At 38.6% G+C, this 13644-nt stretch overlaps 1 protein-coding gene across 1 annotated transcript in view; it reads left to right on the top strand.

Moving 5' to 3' along the window:
* The first annotated feature begins 2031 nt into the window (after positions 1-2031).
* Positions 2032-13644, top strand: part of TUSC3 (tumor suppressor candidate 3) — a 109167-nt gene continuing 97554 nt past the window's right edge. The window contains exon 1 of the mRNA XM_066549089.1: positions 2032-2195. Coding sequence (XP_066405186.1) covers positions 2067-2195 — 129 coding nt within the window. The 5' untranslated portion in view covers positions 2032-2066. The remainder of the gene's footprint in view (positions 2196-13644) is intronic.

Here is a 13644-nt window from a genome sequence, read left to right as displayed (position 1 = left end):
TTTAGAAGACTTTTACCCAAACTGTGCTTCCCTTGCTGTCCCAAGGTCATTTGCATTTCAGCACCCACAAATGTTTCTAAGCTAAGAATGCCCATTCCCCTCATTATGCTGTTAACAGAGCTAACTCTCAAGAACAATAATACAGCAAATGTAAACCAGTCAGATTTCATGTAATCTTTCACATTCATCTCACCTTCTCTAACACTGCACTTCTTTCCAGGCTTATACTTCTTCCTTATTACATGAAATCTGAACAGAAAAGAAATAAACCAAAACTGTCCGTGTTGCTGTTTCCTGCTTAAAGTATGGACTTCAGGTGATTGAGAATTGAGGTTATTGATTTAAAATAAGTGTAAGAAATTTGAAAGTTAGAGTTGAGTTGTGTCAAATGGGTGTTGTAGTCTTTTCAAGGAATGAAGAGCTCCCAGGTGTTTTCATGTTCTCAGTAGTTTTAATGCCCTTTTCATACAGTGACAATGTGAAGGGTCCACAGTTTATCAGGCTCAGGAGGATACCAAGAGTTTTCCTAACAAGGTTCCAGTGAAATCACCTTCTGGATTTAGCAAGAGTGGCCTGAGATCTTCTAATGGAATGTTATTTTTTAGCACAGTAATTAACATATGCCTCTCTTGTTCCAGGGCAAAGTTTCCACTGAATTTTTATCTCCTACCTAAATAAAGACAAGGAAAAAAAAGTGTTTTTAAAAACACACAGATCTGATCAATATATGTCTGTCTCTTTAGAGCAGAGGTCTTAGAAATCTCTATAATCATACGCCGTGGTTGCATACCATTTTTTGGTTGCTATTATTGCCCAACAGTAGTCAGAATCTGATGGATGTGAAACACCAAATAGTCTGATATCTATTGAAATTATTGTTTGGTAGATTATTTGAATACATTCTACTATTCCTAGGGATACATGAACTTCTGAAAGACATGTTGCAAATATAAGTGAAGAGAGAAAAATGGCCTATTTAATGTTTTAACTGCTTGGTGCTCAGATGCCTGATGTGTCATCAGACTAGCATCTGATATTATGATAATACCACCTAAAAATTCTCTGTCCAAAAAAAGGAGATACTTTAAAATATGTTCCTGGGGCCTCAGCTTTCTATTTCATTGTGGTGTTCTATTATAAAATGCACAAAACTTTCTAGTGATACAGCAAGATGTCCAAAGAAATGAATAGTTCTGCTTTCTGAGTCTTCAGCACAGCTGTGTGTAAGTAACTAATGTAGCACAGAGTGTACTTGGAATTCTAGGAAAAAAAAAAGAGAAGTATGTGCTCATTAATTTAACATTACCTATCCTGTGCACTGCAGTGTGCACTTTCAAGAAATGCACAATCACTGATTTGAGGACTGTATCGTGAATCAGAATATCAATTTAGACCTGCACAGTAAATGCTCTGGGAATTAAATTCGAATTAATTGTATCAGCATATTGCATTAATATTATTTTCTGCAAAGCTGGCTTTGTGCGTGCCTAATGAAATCCGAAAAGTGTATGCACATAAACATGTAAGAAAGAAGTCTTTATAGTTTGGGTCGGTTTTTGGTATGTTTTTTTCGTGTTTTGTCTTGTTTTGTTTTACAGTCTCCATGCAGGATTGCACGGTGTGCTGCGGGCAACCGGGAGCAGAAGCGAAGCTAAGCCCGGGCGGGCAGAACCCCTCCGGGCCGGCAGAACCCCTCCGGGCGGGCAGAGCTCCCCCGGGCCGGCAGAGCTCCCCCGGGCCGGCAGAACCCCTCCGGGCCGGCAGAACCCCTCCGGGCCGGCAGAGCTCCCCCGGGCCGGCAGAGCTCCCCCGGGCTGGCAGAACCCCTCCGGGCCGGCAGAACCCCTCCGGGCGGGCAGAGTTCCCCCGGCCCGGCGGAGCCGCCCCTGGGCGGGCGGAACCGCAGCGCTGCCCGCGGCACCCGCGCCGAGCCGAGCCGAGCCTGCCCCTCAGTGCCCGCAGAACTACATTTCCCAGGCGGCGCCGCGCCGCGGGGCGCTGCGATTGGCCGGGCGCGGGCCGGCTCAGCGTGGCGGTGCGGCAGGTGCCGCCGGCGGGGGCGGAACATGGCGCTGGGTGCCGGGGCAGCGCGGCCGCTGCCGCACCTGCCGGCCGGGGGCTGCCGCCCCCTGCGGCTGCTGCTGCTCCTGCTCCTCCTCTGCGGACAGCTCGGGGGAGGACAGAAAAAGAAGGAGGTAGAGACGTTCGCTTGTTTCGCCATCGCGCCGGGCCGGGTGTGCCCTGTCGCGCTGCCTCCCTCTCCAGAGTCCCCGTGTCCCCGTCTGCCCGGCGCCCCCCGCGCTCCTCCGGCCCCGCTCCCTCCCTAGCCCCGAGCAGGACGCCGGTGGGGCGGGAGGCGCCGGGCAGGCGGTGCCCCTGCCCTGCCCTGCCCCGCTCGGGAGGTGATGGCCGGCGGCGGCGTTTCCAGGGCACCGGCAGCGCAGGGAGCAGCGCCGGGATGGCGGTGCCCAGCGTACTGTCCGTGCCCGGGCCCGTGCCCTGCGCTGCCTTGGGCCTTGAAATGGCCGGTGCTGAGCAAAGCCCCCCTCCTGCGCCGGGCTCCGCTGGGCTGGGCTGCGGTGGGCCAGAGGGGCCAGGGGGGCCTGGCAGCCCGGCGGGGCGCGGAGCCCCCGGGAGGTGGAAGTTAAACCCGTGTTTGTGGTGCCAAGGGAACGAAATGCCCAGAGTTAATAACGAGCATCAAAGCGATGGCAGCAGGTGTGCGTGTGAGTGCAGGTGAAGGTGATGGTGCCACTTCGAGCTGTCCTCGGGGTAAGAGAGATGTGGAGGACGGAGCAGTTTTAATTCAGATTCATATCAACAGCTTATCCTCACCAACTTCTGTATTTAAATAGGGAAGTGTGTAAAAATGTGTAGTGTACATACTTGCCTTTTCCAGATTTCAATGCTGCTAGATCTGCCTATGCTTCCCTTCCTAGGTTGCCCTAGATTTCAGGCCCGGCTTTTGCCTGCTAGGTGCTAGGCCACCCCATAAGTCTCTACAGTGTCACTATAACTTCATTTATGGGAGGAGTTAGCTTTTAACCAAACTGTAGAGTTTTTACAGCTGATTCTTTCTCTGAACTAGCAGCTCAGACAAAGAGAAGGATGGTCCAAATTTTTGGGTTTTTCTTGTTTTCTTTTTCTTTAAAGAACTATGTAGGTTATTAAGGCTTACAAGCCAAAGACGTAAAACAACAGGGATGTCTTCCTACTGGTGTCCAGTGACAGGAGTGGAGGGAATGGCTTAAATCTACTTCAGGGGGAGTTCAGATGTGATATTAGGGAAGAGATCCTAACTGAGAGAGTGGCTGGGCACACAACGAGGGAAGTGGTCATTGCCCTAAACCTGTAGGTGTTCAGGAGACATATGGACAACATTTTTGTGCATATGGTTTGACTTTTAGATTGCTCTGTGTGAAGTTGGGAGTTGGACTCTATCCCTCAATGTCCCTTTCAACTTGCAATATTCTATGATTTTACAAGGCCAAAGTTAGTATGTAAAATTCTTATTTAAGTATTTAAATAATGGTGCGACTCTGGTCTTAACTAAGATAAGCAATCTGATCATTGAAATAAATCCCTTGGGCGTCATTGTGAAAAATGAACACCTTCATTCTAGATATTCATTGTCTTTTCCACTCTTTCTGGAATGAGTAAGCAGTAAATGTGTTGCCCTTCTGCTGCTATAATTAACTTCTTTTCAAAACTTTAACTTATTAAGTTTTCTTAATAAAATGTGTTTAATGTTTGACACTTGACTCTCTCTTGCTGTGATGTGCTGGCACTGCAACTTTTGTTGACACTTTCATGTGGAGTGCCAGCTGTGCTACCAAGATAGCTAAAATAATCTATCTTTTAAGTGAGATCCTTTTCCGAACAAGTAAATAATGGCAAATTAAAATGGACATGTACAACTACTTTTTAGAAAGTTTCCCAGTCTGACTGTGGAGGTGGTACATAAAAGGATAGAAATGCTTGTTTGTTTGTCCACCTATTTGGTACTACAGTTCAAGCAGGTATTTCTCCTCTGTAAAGCTTGTTATTCAGTGTTTTCCTTTTTAGCTGATTTAAACTAACACATCCCAGTCTTCTGGATCTTTTTGCTGCCATTTTTCGTTACTGTTTAATATTTTGCTTTTAAGACGATGGACTGCTCGTACAGACAAACTCTTGGCTTTATGTAGACATAGACATAGTATCTATGACTGCATCTTTACAGAAACTATTACAATATTGTAAGTTCTTGCTTCACTTTAAATGCAAGCTTAAAATAAAGTGTAACTTGTTTTTTTTTTTCAGGGTTTTATACACTGTACGGTTCTGTGTTGTATATGTTAGAACTAAAGTCTTGACTCTTCTTGCCCCATAATCTTCATATTAGAAGCTGTAGAATTTAGCCAATGTATATAATGAGGAAAACATCTGTATGTGAAAAATGAAACTTGTACTTACAGTAAGTAATTTGGAAGTAACGTTTTAAAACTATTCTGAGGAAAATTATGTGAATTGAAAGAGTGCAGGATATTGTGCTGTGGGACACTGCTGTTCACACCACTGTCCAGAAGCACAGTGGTAACAGGTAAAGGTGATGGAAGTTAAATGTGTTAAGTGAACTTAAGATTTTCTATATGAAGACTGGTAAGATTGACACAGTTGTTTTTTTTTTGGAAGTTGGAAAAATGGTTGAACACACCCTGAATTGTTTCAAAGTGAACACTGCAAGGGAAAAGCTAATGTAGTGGGATTAAAAGGTGTATCTCAAGATAAAATCATCTCACATCTCAGTTTCCTGCTTTCTCTGTGCTTTGTGTGTGTGTTTGTTGACATGGTTGTCCATAAAGAGAGGTAAGGGACTAGAAAGAAGAAACTGCTTTCCCAATCAAAATAAAAAAAAAAAAAATTGATTACTTGAAAAGTACTTCAAAATTACAAGAACTTGAGATGTTAGAGTTAAATCTTAAAGAAGGAGGAAAGTATTCTTGGTGAAGACAATGATTTTATTTTTTTTATTAGTTTATCTTTTTAAGTGTTGACTGTATAGCAAAGTATGCATAAAGTCTGAATGATTGGAGGTGTCTGGATCAGTTGTATGAGCATGGAAGAGGTGGAGATGCCTTTGCAGGAAGGAGAGGACCAAAGTAAGATATTAGATATTTCTGAAGGACTTGATGCTAGCAGAGAAAATAACCAGGGAAACTGGGAAACATTGTTATAAATTTCTGTGTTGATTGTGAAATACTACATTAAAGCCATATTTAGAAAACGTGAAAGTCCTTAAACTGTTGAAACACATAGTCCTATACAGTAAAATGTTCTTAATGGTAACTAAAGAAACTGTCTTCTCTGGCAAATTACTGAGAAGTGCTAAGGTTTGTTTTAAATTTGATTAAATCTGCAAGAGTTTAAAGAGCTATTTGGAAATAGATTTGAATTAGATTATTAGTCATCTGGTTTCATGGAAGCTATTTTTAGAATGACTTCTTGAACTTATAAACCCACAAACATTCTTGTTGTTTTGCTTTAATCATGCTGTACCTTTTCCATATTATGGACATTCATGACAGCCCTCATGAAGATGAGGAGATAAATAGAAAATATTGGAATGTCTAATTTGAAAATGAGATGAAGAACAGCACCTCAACTTTCCCCCATAGCTCACACTTAGAAGCTAACTAGATTTGAAAAGCCTGCTTTTTATGATTTTAATTTGGGTGCTGAAGAGTACCTTTATTTAAAGTGAAGTAAATAAAAGTTCTTGATTGTGAAGTATCAACAAGACACTGGAGTAGGGCTGTTCTCTTGGAAACTGTATGCATAATAAAAGAAATAATAATTAACTCTTTCCACACATTTGAGATAATATAATTGTATTAATGTACATGCATTTTCTGTTCCCAGTCCTTGCTATGCTTTTTATATATCTTATACAAATTAGAGGTGGGTTAAACTATTAGAAAAATTAAAGGAATCAGATTCATTAACTTTGAAATATACGGCTTGGCTTTCTATTGTAGATTTTCTTGTGACTGAAACACATAGAGAGAACATTGAGTTTGCAATATTAAAAGCATTTCTCATAGAGGATAATGTTTATTTTTGAGCTTTCAGGTGGGTGCCTCAGAAGCTTAGTTAAACCACTGATAGGCAATTGGAGTAACTTTTTCTGCATGTAGTTTGTCATTACTGTTAAACCTGACACAGGGAAGGTATCTGTTTAGCTTATCAAGCTTTCTTCAGGTGGAAGTATTTTGTTGAGCTTGAGTCTAGTAAAATGATGCTGAGGACATATAAAAATATTGTAGTAATTTTACTCTTCTGTAAGGCAAGGCTTTGTGGTATCTTAGTTTGCCCTGATTATTTTTAAAGGATTTTAAGATTCACATATTTATAATGTTCTTTACCTTTTTTCAGGTAAAGACCTTAAACCATATTTATAAGTTCAAACCATATTTATAAGTTCTTTACCTTTTTCTCCCTGTCTATTTTCCCCAGCTGAGTGTAGAAGTTATGACAGTTGTGAGAAATTGTTGGAGGTAGAGTTGGAAGGACTATCTAATTGATAGTTTATCCCAAAGCTCAGCCATACTTTTATTATTCTTGACAAATATGTGTGTGATGTGCCCACAGAAGCCTTTAGTGGTGGTGACTCTACAACTTCTGGCTTTTTCTTTTCCCCTAAAGATCTAACCTAAATTTCTGGATGTTCATGGCCTACATTTTTGACCCTGTTAATTCTTGTCCTCATCATGACCATAAGGAACAGGTTATTGTTTGTTTGGTTGTTATTTTTTAAATTAAATAGAAGCAACTGTATGGTTTTTTAAGGCTTAAAGTATTAAATATGATAATTTTTCTGAGAGAATCTTCAGTCCAGATCATACTTTCCTGTTTTATATGAAATTAGCTGGGATAGATTGGCACTATCCCCTTGTTTCTGCACCATGAGTTTTTGTTTTCCTTTTCATAGTGAGCCTATTGTGTTTATTTGCAGTTATTGATTATTACTATGTTGCAGCCAGAATGGCGTCTTCCACTTTAAAGTGTTTTTCCCATCTAATTTCTGGCAATGGTTTACCATAAAGGTAGCAATTCTCACCCCCTAGAGCCAGGAAAACCTGCTGTCCTTGATCTAGCCCCAAAATTGAAAGAATACTGCTTAGTTTCTTACTTTATTTCTTGGTGCTGTTTTCAATGATCTGTAACATTCTTTTCTTCTGTTCAGTGTTCTGCATGTATATTTAATTGAAAGGAATATTAGGAAACATGGTAGAATGAGCAGAGAAAAGGAAAGGAGGAAAAAAAGGTTTGTGAGGAATGGGAAGTGTTTAGCATATATTCAATTTCACATCTAGTTTAAAAAATAAATTCTCCATTTTTCAAGATCCCTGATACTATTTAAATAACAGTGATAATTAAAACCTAAGTTTCTCCTCTTGGTCTACTGGAATTCTGTTTAAAATTAAACTTGAATATAAAGTCTTCTTCATCTTGTAATTGTGAAAATTTTGGGTTTGGTCTCCAGACTGTGGAGCACTGCATGATTTTGCTTTTGACACAGGATGCATGAAAGTGTTTGGCAGTTACACCAATTACAGACTTCTCTTTAAAAACTTTATTAAAAATTGAGATGTGGCAAAGCTTGGATCTGTGGAGGGAAACTCAGGCCTCACTGTACATTTGCCTTCAAATCATTTTAAAGATGTAGTTGAAGTGGAGATTTTGTATGCATTTATGTAAGTAGACATTTTAACTATTGTTACAGTAGAGAGAGGCTTTTTTAAAACAATGCCAAAAGCTTTAAAATAAGCGTTCTCAGTTTGAAGTGAAATAACATTTCTAACCCATGCCTGAAAATATAAAATTCATTAAATGCAATTCTAAATGTTTTTCTCTACTCTTGTCCTAAAAAGCATGGGGACAGCATAGAGGAAAAAAAAATATTTGCAAGAGTTCCTTTTTTCTGCTTTTTTTTTACAACCCCATAAAACATCTGTAACCCTCTCTCCTTTATTAATTAAAATTTTGCAAATATTTGGCAAAATTGACTAGCAGTTCTGGCTTTGACCAATCTGTGTAGAAAACTTCAGTGACTGCATACAATAAGTGAAGTAAAGGATGCTTATAGTGGCCTGATAGCATTTTGTGATTGGGTTACTGAAACCTTTTGTCCCACATGTCTGTGTTTAGCATCTTTGCTGTCATAAGACAGATCAGTGACATAATTGATCTTTTCCCCTGTTCTGTTCTATAACCATTTATACAGCACATCCTGTGCAACCACATGGAAAATACAGATTGTATCTGCTTGAATTCTACATGCTCTGGAAAAATCAGTTAGTGAAATTAGAATTTTTAATTCTAAGCACTGGGTGGAAAGCACTGGGTTTTTTGGATATTGGTTTGGGTCTTCAGATTTATTCTCTTGATTTTTAGAAGTGTTTTCAAGGTCACATTTTATTGGCTAAGATACTGGTCAGAACTAAAGAAAGACCTTTACCTGGTATTTGGTTTAGGCCTCGTTCTCTTGCTCTAATAAATCTACTAAATAGAGTAGCAAAAGATTTGTACCCTTGCTATTGCAGGCTTCTTCATGAAAACACTCTTCTTCCTGAGTGCTAAAGTAGTGGCAGGACCAGCATTTCTCTGGACAGACTATTCTCCCACCTAATAGGATTTGCTATTAGGATTTTACTTCTTTTGATGAGTGTATCTGATAATACCATTCTGGAATACCCCACGTTGATAATCTGTTTTTAAGGAATTGCAGTCCTTAGCCTAACTATGCCATTCCATTAATTTTTCTTATCCTTTGCTGCTGAATCTAAAGCAACTAATTTTTGAATTTCAGAGGAACTGGTCATTAAGCTTAGCAGAGTTTGGCTGTGTTGCATAGAACATTTTGTGTATCAAGTTCATAACAGAAGTGGTAATTAGAGTTATGCAGTCCCTCTGGAATGACATTTTGAGCTCACAGAGCTGCTCAAGGTTATAGTCTGTAGCATCTGCTGCTTGAAGGATAGAAACCATTTTCTACTCTGCATTTACATTGGCTTTTTCATAGTTTCAAATCACTATTAGTGTCTTCTCTACTATTAAAAAAAATAGCATGTTCAACTGCTTTTGTTAAGCAATTGCCTTAAAAAGGCCAATTATGCCAGTCTACTGAATCTTGGATATTGACATTTCTGTTTAGCTTTTTGAGATTTCACTGTATATATATTCATGTCTGAGCCATGTAAATATCTCCTCAATGTAGATTTTTGAGCTTGTCAAGCAAAAGTTTAGATAATACTGTAAAATTCCCATTTATAGTTTAAGGTTAATTTCTGGGGCTTTTTAAATAATTTGTACTAGGCATTTTTGCCATCTTGATTGTTTTGTGAAGTCTTTTGATACTTAGCCTGTTTTTCATGAGAAATAATTGACAGTTATCCAGTTAATTAATAAGCTAATTCCCTTTCTATTTTCCTATTTTCAGGTCATGCTTACACATTCAGGCTTTTTCACACATTTTTTTTCTCAGATCTTGTCAGTGGTCAGTTGCATTCTGAATCTAAAGTTGAGCCTTTAACTCAAAACTTTGCTGTCATGCAAGATTCTGTTTAGTATAATGACTTGTTATATTGCAGTGGTTTTCTGCACTATGCTGAGGAATATGGTCATTTTAACAATAAAGTAGGAGAGGTATTTTTTGATTGTTACTGCTTAAACTTTCCTTGGTAATTGTATCTGCTTTGTCTTTGTTTGCTTCAGTGATTCAAATTGTTACTTAAAACATTTTGTTCTTTTTACTCCTCTTACTTATGTACATATGCCCTCTTGTATTTTTGGTAATAAACTGCAGTGAAATACAAATTCCATTTGACCCATAATTACTAGATTCACTGGGATACTGATACACAAAAAATATGAAACATAAAATTATTTTTCTTTTTAATCCTATTAAAGTATTTTAGTGTGAATCTTTGTCTTTCTATAAAAGACATAGCTGGAGATTCAGATTCTGCACAGGAAATTAATGTAGGGAGTGAGAAAGCTGAGCAGACAGATTTTTTTGAGACACAGTTCCTTTCTCTACTTTGTTTTTTTCAAGGTTATCTAGAAAGATAAAGAAGGTATTTGAATATGAATAGAATACCTGTGTCTGGTTTGACTGACCTAGGTAATGCTCTTCTAGATACCCTAGGAGTTAGAGGGCTAGGGCTACATACAGTGAAGGAGTAAATTGCTGTACCTACATATGTTTAGGTGTCTTTCCAAGGAGAGGAATTCAGGCTGCAATTAGGTGAGGGAATTGTAGAGCAATTTAATTAACAGTAGAGCACCTCATCATAGGTCACAGTACCAGCACTCTTTGTAGTCAGTGATCTTGAGCTAGGGAATACAAAATGCAAAAGGATGTTTCTGAAATCTTATAATTCTCCAGAATTTGGATGCTAAAGTCAAGACTGTAAAAGCTGTACTATTCAGAATATGTGCTGGTAAAGTATTGTGTACTCTTCAGCTGCAGGAGGAGACAGTATTGATGATGACTATACTGATTCTTCAGTGAGGATTACGTACATGGTCCTTAACAATAACAACAACTAAAAAAAATCAAAATAATAATATAACTTGATTAGAGTAGTGCCTTCTTTTTCTTTCATCACATGGTGATGTACTGAAGGTGAGGTGGTTAAGGTGGTATATTCTGGTTTCTGTTCAGGTCATGTGAGATGGTATAAGCGTACCTGTTGATCATGTTTTATAGGACAGGTTTCAGGGATTTTGAGATGTGGGACCTGAATACTTCCACATGGGAGAAGCGTATTCAGTATCATCTTCACCCTGCTTGAGTCAAACACTGAAATTTAAAAGAGTGCACAAACTCATGCAGCAATAAGTGGTTTTTGTTTTCAAGTGAATCCTGTGTGATAACTTTTACCAGGATGTCTTCAGTTATCGGGTATTTTCAGGTGATGCCTGGGGAAACTAATGCACTTGCCACCTTCTTTATCTGACTCTAAAGTGGGGCTATAACTTATCTCATTGCCAAGTCTGGCATGTTAAAGTGTAGGGCATGTTCAGAGGCCGAGAGATTGTTGAGCATTTTCTCCTCCATTACTGCAATGTCTGTGCAACTTAAAAGTTGGATGTGAAGTAAAATTACTGTGTTGCAGATGCCTGTGGTTGATGAACTTGGTTAGCTTCTATCCTCAGATCTAGTCAGTGAAAAGCAAGTTAGCCTTATGTACAAATCTTTTGTCTGGTGTAACATTACACATTCTTGTGACTTAAATGGAAATACCATCACATGTTTCCTGAACATTGTTTTCTGTTTTTCCTGTGTTTTGGAAAATAAATGGAACTTGCTGAAGTTAATTTCTTTGATAAAGTAGGATTTTTTTTTTATCATTGAGCTGAAGGATAGAAAAAATGTGTATAGGAAAATAAAAACTATAAAGCCAATGATTAATGATCAAATGTATTCAGAACTAAAGAAGTGTCTTTAAATACTTCTGAAATCTGTTAAGAGTGTAGAAACTAGTACTGTAAAGTTATCTGAATTCTATATTAGTTTTTCATCACACTTCTAAATATTTTAGCCATGATTTGTGCTCTTGATATCTGATGGCTCAGCTCTAAAACATTTCAGTGGATACTTTTCCCATTTTTCTGTTCTATGCCTGATTTCTACTAAATCTTCAACTGAAATGGAAAATGAATGGCAGTAATTTCATAGGAATATCAAGAATGCCAGTCCCAGGAAGCTCAGTCCAAAATTGAAGATGTACGACTGTTACGCCTCTTCCTTGTCCACAGCTGCTGGATTCAGTTAGTGACAATATGACAGCACATTGAGTAGATGAGATAGGAATTGTTATGAAAAGGACACAAATGGTGCATTAATGCTGAAGTTATTGCCTAAATATTTTTCTTGTGTTGTGACATAGTTTTTTTTCTAAGCTAGGTATGAATAGAAGCTCTTGTCTAAATTTTTTTCAAATCTTGAAATAAGTTAGTTGTTAGCAGTGCACTAACTTCTTTAGTGGGCAATTTGTTTAGAAGAAAAGATAAAGTTATTGATATCTGCTGGACAGACTCTAGATATTATTGGGGTGATACTGAAATCAGCCAGAGAATAATTGTTCTGTCACAATTTGAAGTATTAGAAATTAGGCATTCTGTATTATTATTAGTGCTGCACACATTCACAGTATTTTTCATCTTATTGAATGTGTATCATGAAATTTTACAACGGGGTATTTATTCCTTTGTGACTGTACATAGTCACTACAACATACTTCCAAGCTAATACATAAACATCACTTCTCCTAGAATGAATTTACATGTCTTTGCCCCTTACTGGAAGTTTTTTAAAGGTCTTAGAGAATCATCTAAAGGTGGTCATATTCACTGAGAGCCCCAAAATTTTAAGGGACCTTGTCTTGAACTTCTCTTAGGGCATGCACTCTTTTTTTTGTTACATGACTGCCACAAAACCATTTAGGTTCCTCCTTATCTGTTTATCCACTGGTTCCAGCTACATTTACAATCTACTGTCTACTTCTGCATTCTTTCACCTAATTTCCTAGTTACTCCTTAAGCTCTACTTTGCAACTTCAAGGGATCTGAACATTTCTTCCTGTAGTCTGTCAGGGGCATTGCTAATCATTTTCCCCTTTGAATGCATTGTAAGCTTTTTCATTTTTTTGTTTCCTGTAAGCTGAATAAATCAGTCAGTGGAGATGTGGGGCTCTGGGCCTGTATATGCACACACATATATTTACACTAGATTTACACTAGCATCTTGATGATGGTCTAGATGAAATAGCATTTGCCTTGGTGTTGACATCTGTGGGTTTTTGTCCTGTAACTCTAGGTGCTATAAGGATCAAAGTGCTTTAACCAAACTTCATGGACTATGTAGCTTTCAGAGTAAAACTCTGAACTAAAATGCCCTAATGTAACTGTATATTGGTTTGTGAGGCTGCTAACATAATGCAATTTCTTTAAAAGTAATAATAACCTGAGGTTTTACTTTAGTGCATAGAGAAGGACAGTCCTCATCTGATTTGACATGTTGTATTTTAGCCCATTCTGTGCACAGAAACTAAGCTTTCTTAAGTCATTGTGTGCTATGAACTTGTAACATTCACAATAGGAGTTAAATTTCAATTAAATGTGACATCTCAGCCTCTTCCACAGTAGAATTACGGTTAAAGCATGTCTGGGAAACTGATGCAGTGGGAGCAGTTGATATTAATTTGATTTCTGGGAAATTTTATGCTGCTTCACATAAAGTAGCCTGAATGCTTGTCTGTCTGTTCCTTTGGGTGCTTGGATCCTCTTAAGGTGATCTTCATTATTGTGTTAATTCAAAGAGTTCCTGCTCTGAAGTATATCAGTTGTTTTCCCCCTCTGAACTGTCCTCTTACACTGACACAGAGGTTTGGACAATGTTGCAGAATTCACTGGGCACAGAGGAGTGGCAAGAGGAAGATAATTTTCTAGCTGAATGATGATCATTTGAAAGAGGAAAGTCCTGGGTTCCCACAGCTATTTATACATTTAATCCAATAACTGTTCAGTGTAAAACATTGTAATACAATCTGTTCAAGTAGGTTTACTTGTCCACCATCTGGACATGAGTACTGCCTG

Source organism: Molothrus aeneus, chromosome 4 (assembly GCF_037042795.1).
Source record: "Molothrus aeneus isolate 106 chromosome 4, BPBGC_Maene_1.0, whole genome shotgun sequence".
NCBI lineage: Eukaryota > Metazoa > Chordata > Aves > Passeriformes > Icteridae > Molothrus > Molothrus aeneus.
Note: the sequence above shows the minus strand (reverse complement) of the source record. Positions and strands in the feature narration are given on the sequence as shown.